We start from the raw sequence: 12,724 nt of genomic DNA, 5'->3' as shown, positions 1-12,724 counted from the left end.
TCAACTAATCGTGGTGTAATTGTTGAATCAGCGTATTCTGATATAGTAAAAATGGTAAGCCTCTAGACCTATGTTCCTCAGATTTATATATATTCAAGTAACATCTGAGGGGTAATTATGAATTAATGAAACTTATTTTTAATAAGTGTACAATAATTACTGTACTCAAAAGAATGTGGTTTTTTTTAATAGTCCATTTGAAACATTATCCATTCATTTCAGTGATGCTGACATTGCTTATAGTAGTTGGGAAATTCAGTAGCCACAGTGGCTGGCGGCTATTGTATTGGGTAGTGCAGATCTAGAGCCCAAGAGTTTAGGAGAAAGATGTAGGCTCGAGATTATAATGATTGGTAGATAATTAATATCCTGGGGCTGAATAGTCACCAAGAGAGAAAGTCTAAAGGGGAAAGAAAAGACCAATGAAAAACTATGGTACTGTCCACATTTCAGTGGTAGTTAAAAGGAGTCAGATCTAAAAAAAAATTGTATTTAGGACATTTTTAATATTATATTTGTAGATTCTGTATATATCACCTGAATTTCAATCAAAACTCAGATCTTTAAGAAGGCAAATAGTGTAACTAAATATTTGAAATATCTGCGAACTTTATTGAAGTAAGATTGTTTAGGATACTGTTTATTAATAATTCAACCTTATTCTCCACCAGACAGTAGACATGGGTTTAGGATTTGTGATTTTTGTATACATACTAACAAAATACATAAAAATTAGTTGGAATAATTAGAGAATCACTGAGTACATAATTTAAGCTTAAATGTTTCCAAGGTATAGCAAGTATAACCTATAGTTAGTTGCTTTCATTTCCTTCCCTTTGCCTAATAGATATTCTAGGGGAAGAGCAGAGTGTATAGGAAAGTTCAATTCCACCCTAATATGCTAATTGATATTTCTTTTATCATATTGTACTAGAAGACCTATTAAAAGGACTTAAGAAATTTTGATTTAAAAAATGAAAATAGAAGTATTAAAAAATTTTAAAGATTAGCTATAAAGAGAACATTATTCACAATGAACTTGGCTTTCTAAACTCCCAGAGACAGTAAAAGGTGACAGTTCAAAAATATAAATAGTGACTATTGGTAGGCTTTTTATTTTTTGTTAATTTAAAAATGTTCAGGAAGAAAAGTAATATTCCCATCAATATTTTCACTGACTTCAAATGTATTGTATTTAGGGATTTTGCAGGTTCTGGGAAAGATGCTTTATTTTTATCTCGAAAAGTTGTTGACTTAGATATCGAAAGTACTCATATTTAGTCAAATTATTCTGTAATTGCTATATACTAATAAATTTTGGGATGTAATTGTTTTCCCCAAGTAAAAAGGAATATGTGTGTGTGTGTGTGTGTGTGTGTGTGTGTGTGTGTGTTTCTAATTTCTAGATAAAAGTGAAGTCAGGTCCTTTAAGGCTCTTTGGTATATTATGTATAGTTAATTTTCTAGCAGATCAAATTTTACGTTACTACTTTATAAGCCTTATGGTATAGTAATTGACGATTAGCAGTTATTTGGCCTACCATAGATGCCACTTCATAAGAATAGTTGAAAATCTGCTTGCACCACCATATACCCCTTGTCTCATCTTCTATTCCCCAGATAGTTTACCTCAAATCACCACTCCCTCAGTAGTATGACCTTAAGTGTCATTTAACCATTTGGTCTGTTAGTCTGTTCATCATTCTTCAAAGAATTATGAGCTGGTACCACAATCTATCCTTTGCTAGAGAAAAAGGATATGTAGTTTATCTTGGTACTGAGATAGATAGTGTGAAAGATGAAATTATAAATACTGGATTTCATTCAATATAAAATAAAAACTCAGAGTACATCCTGATTTCAAAGATTTTTTCAAGAAGGCTCAGAGTAGATGAAATACAGTAAAATAAATCATCATGAGATATTACAAACTTATGTCTATAGTAGTAGTGAAAATATTTACCCCCTTCCTCCTCTTCCTTAGTGTGTGGTATATATATGTAAGAATAGAAATATTTTACCAAACTCCTTGGGTTATAAGATAAGTAAATGGCTGAGTCAGAATATGGGGAAAGATGAAAAGAACCAAGTTAGGGATAGTTAGATTCAGAACGTTTATGCTTTCCCCCCCAAAAAAAACTTTCATCCCTTCTCCTCCCCTTCCCTTCCTTTTTAAAAGCAAAATTTAGAACAATTTGTAATTTAAGGAAGAGGAATCTATAGATAATCTGTAATTTTCGGTAGCATAGCATCTGAAGAAGAAAAGAGTTATTGGATAGTGAAAAGAGAAGAACAATGCCTGCCTGCCTTCCTCGTATCTTAAGGAGGTTTATAGGTTTTTGTTTGGTTTGGGGGGGGGGGGAGTGGAGGGAGAGAGATGAGAAGCATCAACTCATAGTTCTGGCACTTCAGTAATTGTCATTGATTGCTTCTCATATGTGCCTTGACTAGGGGTCTCCAGCTGAGCCAGTGACCCCTTGCTCAAACCAGCAACCTTAAGACGGTGATATCAGGGTCTCAAACCCGGGACCTTAGTGTCCTGGGTCGATGTTCTATCCACTGTACCACCACTGGTCAGGCTGTTTATAGTGGGGTTTTTTTTTTCTTTTTTTTTTCTTTTTTGTATTTCTCTGAAGTTGGAAACGGCGAGGCAGTCAGACAGACTCCCGCATGCGCCCGACCGGGATCCACCCAGCATGCCCACCAGGGGGCGATGCTCTGCCCATCTTGGGGCGTCGCTCTGCCGCAATCAGAGCCATTCCGGCGCCTGAGGCAGAGGCCACGGAGCCATCCTCAGCGGCCTGGGCAATCGCTGCTCCAATGGAGCCTTGGCTGTGGGAGGGGAAGAAAGAGACAGAGAGGAAGGAGAGGGGTAGGGGTGGAGAAACAGATGGGTGCTTCCCCTATGTGCCCTGGCTGGTAATCAAACCCAGGACTTCCACATGCTGGGCCAATGCTCTACTGCTAGTTTATAGTTTTTTTAAGTTTATGGCCACAACATAAACTTTTTTCTTAGATAACGTTATCTTAAAAATATTTTATTTTGCATTGTTGAATTCAGTTACACAACAAAGAACATAAATCTGAATTTATTTCTCTTTACAGATAAGTGCTAATATCTTCCGTACTCTTCCTCCAAGTGATAATCCAGATTTTGATCCAGAAGAAGATGAACCCACACTTGAGGCTTCGTGGCCTCACATACAAGTATGAAACATAATTACATATTGACACTTTTTATATTTATGATATTCTGAAATCATGGCTCTCTTTCAGATCTGAGTGTCTATTTAAAATTTTTGGCTTTTAATATTTTTTAATATTCTTTTAAAAAAAATTAATTGAGAGGCAGGGAGGCAGAGAGACAGATTCCCACATGCGTCCTGATGGAGATCCACCCAGCAGGTCACCTACAGGGTGATACTCTGCCCATCTGGGGCCACTGCTCTGTTGCTGGGCAACTAAACTATTTCAGCACCTTAGGCGGGGCCATGGAGCCATCTTCAGCACCAGGGCCAGCTTGCTCAAACCATTTAAGCCATGGCTGCAGGAGGGGAAGAGAAAGAGAGAGAAGGAGGAGGAGGGGGAGAGGTGGAGAAGCAGATGGTTGCTTCTCCTGTGTGTCCTGATCGGGACTTGAACCCAGGACTTTCACATGCCAGGCTGACTCTCTACTGCTGAGCCAACTGGCCAAGGGTAACATTATTTTCTTTTCCTAAAATATTGCTTTTCACCTTTTTTATTGTGATAAAATACACTTGACTTTTACCATTTAAACTATTTTAAAGTATACTATTCAGTGGTACATTCACAGTGCTGTGCAACCTTCATCACTGTCTAGTTCCAGAACTTTTTCATCACCCCAAATGGAAACTTCCTCATCATTAGCAGTCACATTTCCATTCCACTATCCCCATAGCCCCTGATGACTACTAATCTATATACTTTTTCTATGGATCTGCCTGTTCTGTGTATTTAATATGAATGGAGTCATATAACATGTGATCTTTTGTGTATGGGTTCTTTCCCTTAGCATATATTTTCAAGGTTTATCAATACTGTAGCATGTATTAGTACATTCCTTTTAATGACTGAATAATATTCCATTGTATGGATATACTATCCTTTGTTTATTCATTAATCAGATAAACATTAGAATGGCTTTTGTCTTTTGGCTATTGTGACTAGAGCTTTTAAGAACATTTGTGTACTAGTTTTTGTTTTAGTGTCTGTTGCCCATAGTTTTGATATGTTGTGGTTTTGTTCTCATTTATTTCCAAGTATAATTTCCCTTTTGATTTTTTTTTTTACTCAGTTTTTTTGGGATGTGTTGAATTTCTACATATTTGTGACTCCCATATTTATCTTACTGATTTCTAATTTTATTCCACTGTGGTTGGATAATAAATATAATTTAAATATTATAGTTTCAACCCTTTTAAACTTATTGAGGCTTGTTTTATGGATTAGCATATAGTCTATCCTGGGGAATGTTTCAAGTGTTCTTCAGAAGAATGTGTTGGGCAGAGTGTACTGTAGAAATGTTAGGTGTAATTGGTTTATAATGTTCAAGTATTTTGTTTCCTTGTTGATCTTCTGTTTAGTTCTATCCATTATTGAAAGTGAGATATTGATGTCTCCAACTACGATTGTTAAATTGTATATTTTTCTCTTTAGTCCTGTCACTTTTTATTTCATGTGTTTCTGGGGCCCAAATCTTAGCTACATATGTTAATAATTGTTATATTTTCCTTATGGGTGTCTTTTATCATAATTCTAGTAAAAGTTTCTGTGTTTATTTTTCTGATATTAGTATGGCTATTCAGCTCTCCTTTGGTTACTGTTTGCATGGTGTCTTTGCTATTTTAATCTGTTTCTTGAATCTAAATTGTGTTTCTTGTAAACAGCACGTGGTTGGATCATGTTTTGTTTTGTTTTTAATCAGTTTTGACCATATCTGACTTTTGACTGGAATGCTTAATCTGTTTACATTTAATATTATTACTGATAAGGTAGGAGGATTTACATCTTCCATTTTGTCATTTTCTATCTTACGTCTTTTTTGTTTTACTTCTCCATTATTGCCTTCTATATTAAATAGGTATTTTGAAGGGTACCATTTTAATTCCCATGTTTCTTTAATTATAGTTTTTGACTTACTTTATCAGTAGTTACCCTGGGAATTGCAATTAACATTTTAAAACAATCTAATTTGGTTGACTTTTTTTTAAAAGATTTTATTTATTGATTTTACAGAGTGCAGATGGGGAGTGAGAAGTACTAACTCAAAGTTGCTTCACTTTAGTTGTTCATTGACTGCTTGTTGTATGTGCTTTGACCAGGCCAGCCCAGGGTTTCAAACCAGCAATCTTAATACTCCAGGTTGACATTTTATCATTTCAAACCAGCAATCTTAATACTCCAGGTTGACATCTTATCAACTGTGCCACCATGGGTCAGGCTGGTTGACTTATTTTATTACCCTGGGAATTGTAATTAGTATTTTAAAACAATCTAGTTTGGTTGAATACTAGCATAAAATCAGTAATATCTAAAATTTTGTTCCGGTATACCTTAATTCCCTCCCCACTTCTTTGTGGTATTGTCATACAACTTAGTTCTTTATACATTTTATGCCTTAAGGCATTATAAGCTTTATGTGGTTCTCTGGTAAAGCATAATAGAGTTATAAATTAAAAATACATTTATACTGTCTTGTATATTTACCTATGTAGTTACCTTTACCCATGCTCTTTATTTCTTCCTATGGATTCAAGTTACATATGGTGTCCTTTCATTTCAGCTCAAAGGATTCCCTTTAGTATTTGTTGTGGGGAAGGTCTGTTCGTGATGAATTTTCTCAGTATTTGTTTATCTGGGAATGTCTTAAAGTCCCCTTCATTTTATTATTATTATTATTGTTGTTGTTGTTATAAGCAAGAGAGAGAAAGACAGGAAGAGAGAGATGAGAAGCATCAACTCGTAGTTGCGGCATTTTTTTGTTGTTGTTGTTCATTGATTGCTTCTCATGTTCCTTGAATAGGGGCTGCAACTGAGCTAGTGACCACTTGTTCAATCCAGCGACCTTGGCCTTCAAGCCAGTGACCATGGGATCATGTCAGTGGTCCCATGCTCAAACTGGTGAGCCCGTGCTCAAGCTGATGACCTTGAGGCTTCAAACCTGGGACCTCAGCATCCCAGGTTGATGCTTTATCCACTGTACCCCCACCAATCAGGCAATTCATTTTTTTAAAATTTATTGTGTTTACATAGATTCTATTGTTGCCCTGATTGCATCCCCCCATATTCCCCTCAACATATCTCTTGCTCCCAGTAGCTCCCTCCCCCCTTCCCTTCAGATTTAATTCCGTTCCTCAGTTCACATTATTCCTTGGATTCATCAAATGAATGAGGTCATATGATATTTTTCTTTCTCTGCCTGGCTTATTTCACTTAACATAATGGTTTTCAGGTCCATCCATGTTGTTACAAAGGTAATATTTCCTTATTTTTCATGGCCCCATAGTATTCCATAGTATATATGTACCACAGCTTTTTAATCCACTTGTCCACTGACGGACACTTGGGCTGTTTCCAGATCTTCACTATTGTGAACATCCCCTTCATTTTTTGAAGGAAAGTTTAGCTGGATATAGAATTCTTGGCTAGTGGCCTTTTTCTTTTAATACCTTTTGTGTGTGTGTGTGTGTGTGAGAGAGAGAGAGAGAGAGAAAGAAAGAGAGAGAGACAAGAAGGGAGAGAGATGAGAAGTATCTATAGATGAGAAGCAACTCATAGTTATGGCACCTTAGTTGTTCATTGCTTGCTTTCTCTATGTGCCTTGATTGGGGGGGGGGGGTTTCAGCCAAGCCAATGACCCTTTGCTCAAACCAGCAACCTTGAGCTCAAGCCATTGACCGTGGGGTCATGTCTATGATCCCACACTCAAGCCAGCAACCCCACACTCAAGCCAGCAACCTCAGGGTTTTGAACCTGGGTCTTCAGCATCCCAGGCTGATGCTCTATCCACTGTGCCACTGCCTGGTTAGGCAGTTGTCTCACTTCATATCATTCAGGAAATTCCAGGGGTTTTAGGAGCTTTGTGCCAACAACCAGGATGAAAATCAAATATATGTTTTCTGTTATACCACAATATCACAATAGTCCAGTGTTGGACATGAAAACAGGCGCTGAGCAAGATGTGCCAATGAAAGTACAGAGCAGTTCATGAGACTGGACCAGCTCTTCAGAGAACTCGGATCACTTCCGGATGACTTTTCACATGTGTATATCACAAAGCAAATTATACCATTGGCTGATTAGAAATTTATAAATAAAAACTTAATTGATAACAACTTCTATTCTTGTTATATCCTTAATTCATATTTAACATTAAAAGTTAGTCCAGGTAGGTGTCACTTCATTTGCATAGTTGAGCAAAGATGTGTCCAACAAAAGAAAGCAGTATTTACTCAGATCCTAACATTGTTGTTAGCCTTGGAATATTATTGAATTTGTAGTAGTAAAAATGTGTTACTCCTTGGGTGAATAATAGGGCCCAAATCTGGTACTACTTTTTGGTAGTTTGTGAGGTCTGTAAATTTAGTGTTGCAGTCTTTTTTTCCTGCTGCCTTCTCTGTGTGGCCTAAGTAGCTACCTAAATGTTCATTGAATGACTTTTTTACTTTGGGATCTAATCTTTTTCTTTTAGAGTGCAAGATTGATATATAGTATAATATCTAATAAATTAAGCCGCACTTTGGGCTATACTCCTGCCTTCCTGCCTTTTATAGCTGTTAGGTTACAATAAAAAAATTTTAGTATAGCCTGACCAGGCGGTGGCGCAGTGGATAGAGTGTCAGAGTGGGATGCGGAAGACCCAGGTTTGAGACCCCGTGGTTGCCAGTTTGAGCGTGGGCTCAGCTGGCTTGAGCAAAAAGCTCGCCAGCTTGGACCCAAGGTCGCTGGCTTGAGCAAGGGGTTACTCGGTCTGCTGAAGGCCCGCGGTCAAGGCACATATGAGAAAGCAATCAATGAACAACTAAGGTGTCGCAATGCGCAACGAAAAACTAATGATTGATGCTTCTCATCTCTCCATTCCTGTCTGTCTGTCCCTGTCTATCCCTCACTCTGACTCTCTCTCTGTCTCTGTAAAAAACAAACAAACAAAAAAACAACAAAAAACTTTAGTATAAATATATTTGTCTTTCCCCTTGGAAGACAGATGTAGGTGTAATGGAGGCAACTGAAGAGTGCTTTCCTGATTTGTGGTAGCAAGTGAACATTTGCTTGTACTTTTCAGATCCTGGCACTTGGTCAGTAGAAGGCCTGCTGTGTGCTGTGATTTGCAGTTTATTCACTGTGGTGTCCAGACATTCCTTCCTGAGCTCTGTATTTAAATTATTTGGTTCATTATTTCTCAAGTATGGATCTGAAATGCTGGTTTTGAGTTGACTTTTTTTCCCTACTATAGTTTTAAGATGAAGTTTTTCTTTTTTTATTGTAATTGATACACTGCCCTTTACAATCCAGTTTACTTTTCTTTTTCTTTTTTTAGTTTACACTTATCTTGAGGTTTCTGATCCTGTATTTAACCAACTCTGGAGATTAATTTGAGGTAGTGTAGTGTTCCACTAAAGAAAGAACATGTTCCAAGTGAATATGGACTGGAAAAATAGTCTTCTTAATTAAATAGGCACCATTTTCATTTTCTAGCTTCTGTATAACATTACAATGAGTGATGCAAAGCAATAAACTTCAAAATTTACCAGCTTAGGAGACCAAATTGTGAATATATATTTAGTTTTTTTTAAATGTTACATTTTCTAATGAGATCTGAAATATCCCTACTAGTTGGTAAAGAAGGTGTGTTTTGTATGACATAACTTAGCGTAATGTTTTATAGGCATCATCTTATATTTGACTTTCTCTCATAGTTGGTGTATGAATTCTTCTTAAGATTTTTGGAGAGCCCTGATTTCCAGCCTAGCATTGCAAAGCGATACATTGATCAGAAATTTGTACAACAGGTAAGGAATTCTTATGTTTTAAATTTTCTTATATTCATCTTAGCAATTATTTATTAACTTGTGATTAAAGTAGTCTTTCAAAACTTTAATGGTTTATTTTGATTTAATATTCTTACCAGGAAATTAGGATAAAAATAAAGTAGCTTGAGAATATGAGAGTATTTTAAAGAAAGGATGACTTCTAATGAAGTCAAACTATCCTGTCCAATCCTAGATTCTCAGTTATTTTATAAAGACCAGCAAAGCAAGTATTTCTGCAATATCTTAGAAATTTTTGTATGACCATTCAACCTAAGGGTAAACCTTACCTTTTAATTATAAGCCTTTAAACTTGAAATATGTTTTAAGCATTGTGACGCTGAAATGCCAGAGGGAAAAATAGAAATGGGATCATTGTTAGGAGTTTGGACATTAGGGTCCATTCCAGTCATCCAGCATCAGTTACCTTCCCTTTCCCCTTCCCACCTTAGGCATTCTAGCCACCCAATTCCTAAACCACAGATAAAATGGTTTTCTTAAGAAGAAAAGGAGTTAGAGTTAAATATATGTGATACCTTCTCTCTTTTTATAAACTAGTTATTAGTGTTACTTTTGGAACCTACTTATTCAAAATTAATTTCTCAGAATATGGTTTTATTATTATTAAGTGAGAGGGAGGCAGACAGACTCCCACATGCACCCCAACCGTGATCCACCAGGCAAGGCCCGTATTGCCTATCTGGGGCCACTGCTCTGTTGCTCTGGCAACTGAGCTCTTTTAGCACTTGAGGTGAGGCCATGGGGCCATCCTCAGCGCCCAGGGCCAACTTGCTCAAACCATTCAAACCATGGCTGCAGGAGGAAGAGAGATGGCAGGGGGGAGGTGGAGAAGCAGATGGTCGCTTCTCTCCTGTGTGCCCTGACTGGGAATCGAACCCAGGACTTCCACATGCTGGGCTGATGCTCTACCGCTGAGCCAACCAAGCAGGGCCTCAGAATATGTTCAAATTGTAAAAGTAGACCAAGTTTTTCTCTTTTGAAATACTTGTCAGTTTCTAAGGTCTCATTAGGAATTTGATGCTCTCCTCTTCTAGAGTTATTTGCATTTTAAAGAAAGGTAGAAGGTGGATGTAAGGCAGGGGTCTCAAACTCAACTCAGCATGTGGGCCGCAGAGCAAGATCACAGCCGTTAGGCAGGCCGCACTAGGTCTACAAAAGGCAACTGTTACGCAACACTTTTCTCACTGCAGTTGAAAAAAAAAAAAAAAATCAGTACAACAAGCACAATCGTACATGCAGTTTACTCAGTGTCACAAAACAACCAGAAACTGTAGTTCGCATCACAACTGCTGTTAACTAAGCTAATATCTAGCTAGGATGCTAGAGAAATGAAAATACAAGTAGGCCCCTAGGCTTACTTAATTTTATCCAAAATATTTTGAACTTCGTGGATTAGTCTGCGGGCCGCATGCGGCCTGTGGGCCGTGAGTTTGAGACCCCTGATGTAAGGGAATCAATAAACCCAGTGCTGAGGCCAGGATTAAAATTACTACAAGAAGCCTTCCTACCATCTACGACCACTGTGTATTCCTTATGATAAAGATTCTACAAACATGAGTTACACATATTTGGAGTTCATTTTTTGTTGTTTATAATTGTCCCTGACCTCATATAAAGTATTCCGACTAGTTGCTTTGAATGTATTGATAAACAAAGAACTTTATCAAGAATATGTTCTTCAGCCATTCAAGTAGCTCTCATGAACAGTGAAGAAATGTTAGGTGTGTATTAACAAGTAAAATGCCTATTTTAATCATAAGTAAAAATCAGACTAAATGGAACTTATTTTGGTAATTGCAGTTGAATGCTTATTTCTTTCTGTAGCTCTGGTGTGCTATTAAGGAACTCTAGTAATGCCATATTGAATTGTATTTAAGATAATAATAGCAGGATGAGGGAAACAATTTGGGGAACAGTTGCCTTGCTGCTTCCTCAGTCTGGAGATTGAGGTATTTCAGCTGCTGGACTATTCAGTGGGTTTCAGTGGAAACAAGAAATAAACTGGTACAGTTGGAGACCCACATTCTACCTCTGCTCTAAATGCCTGAATTAGTTGAGAAGCCAAGGCCAATAATTTGTTTTTAGCAGTCTGTAAGACTGCTTTCACAGATCACTTTTCTGAGGTATTCTTAGTGTATTGTTTTACTAAATAGTATATTGTATGTGGGAATTCTCAGCTTCTGTATTTTGAAATTTATTAGGTGGTAAGTTTGAAGACTTAAAAGTACAGGAGAAAAATCTTAAGGTATATGAATTTGGACAATTCATTTTTTCAAGAGAAGAAAATAATTGCATAGTTTCAGGTTATGTTCATATCACAGGGTTTCAGAAGAAAGAAGGAAGCTAAGAATTGTTGAGTACTTTTTACGTGCCAGGCACTGTCCTTCTATAAAGAGCTTGATCATGTCCAATTTCACACAGACAGTGGGTGGCACAGTCAGGATTTGAATTAGACACTCTTAATCTCCAACTTTCTCTTAAAAAAGAAAATAATAATTGGTTTCAACCTTTCTCATTTTATCAATGAAGAAACAGGCTCTTGGTTTATAAATTATCCTTAAAAGTAGTTAGATAAATGTATCAGAGCCAGGATAAGAAAGTTTCCTGAGTCTTAGTTTTGTGTTTCATTGTGTTAATGATGTATCTAAATAGATTATTTTATTTAGATTATATTTCAAAATAGATTTGACACTTCGCTAACAACTACTCTCTAGCTAAATATTTTACCCCTATGGATAATCTTGTATTAAATTATATTTGTTCTTGAATTAGACATGAGCACCTTGATTAAGGGCCCCTTTTATTAATTTGAAAGTGTATCTTCCAAGTAACCCAACATCAGAAACTTAGATATGAGTGTCTTAAGTGAATAGTTTATCATTTTTAATTAGAATAATTTGAACTGAATTTATTAGGTATATTAACATAAATTCTCATGCTCCACGATGGATGGTTTTGCTGGAGCCTTGTACAGTACTTTTATAACTATGTGGACAAAGAATGCAAACTAAGTAAGACACTTGTTTATGACAAATATGACAAAAGTTATCACTATCCTCAAAAAACATCTACTTTAGTAGAAGAGATACACATGTAAATAACTACATATAATTCAAGACAGAATGGAAAAAGAACTTCGGATGAGGTTCAGATCTTGCTCTCTTAACTGTAATTATTGATACCCAAGTGCAGAGTATAAAATGCCTGGAGGACTTCATATTTCAAGAGAGATCATTTTATATCTTTTTCCTAAGAAGCTCCATTGTTTCATTTAAAATACAGTAATACTTTTTTTTTTTTAAGAGATGGAGAGATGAGAAGCATCAACTAGTAGTTGTGGTACTTTAGTTGTTCATTGATTGCTTCTCATAAGTGCTGTGACCTTTGGGCTCATGCCAGCGACCATGGGATCATGTCTATGATTCCACGCTCAAGCTGGTGAGCCTGCGCTCAAGCTGGATGAGCCCACACTCAATCCAGAGACCTCAGGTTTCGAACCAGGGTCCTCAGCATCCCAGGTTGATGCTCTTTCCATTGCGCCACCACTGGTCAGGCAGTTATACTTTTTTTGACGGAAGAAATTCACTTTACTACTTTAGATTAGAAATTTGAGCTTTTGACTTTAAAATTTTCAAATATCTCTTTATCCTGCCTTT

At 36.8% G+C, this 12,724-nt stretch overlaps 1 protein-coding gene across 1 annotated transcript in view; it reads left to right on the top strand.

Moving 5' to 3' along the window:
* Positions 1 to 12,724, top strand: part of PPP2R5A (protein phosphatase 2 regulatory subunit B'alpha) — a 62,103-nt gene that overhangs the window by 26,022 nt on the left and 23,357 nt on the right. Inside the window, exons 2-4 of the mRNA XM_066361789.1 lie at positions 1 to 54; positions 3,106 to 3,207; positions 8,937 to 9,029. The exon at positions 1 to 54 is cut by the window's left edge and continues 143 nt beyond it. Of these exons, the coding sequence (XP_066217886.1) occupies positions 1 to 54; positions 3,106 to 3,207; positions 8,937 to 9,029 (249 nt within the window). The remainder of the gene's footprint in view (positions 55 to 3,105; positions 3,208 to 8,936; positions 9,030 to 12,724) is intronic.

Source organism: Saccopteryx leptura, chromosome 2 (genome assembly GCF_036850995.1).
Source record: "Saccopteryx leptura isolate mSacLep1 chromosome 2, mSacLep1_pri_phased_curated, whole genome shotgun sequence".
NCBI lineage: Eukaryota > Metazoa > Chordata > Mammalia > Chiroptera > Emballonuridae > Saccopteryx > Saccopteryx leptura.
This window is presented reverse-complemented; position numbering and strand designations above follow the sequence as displayed.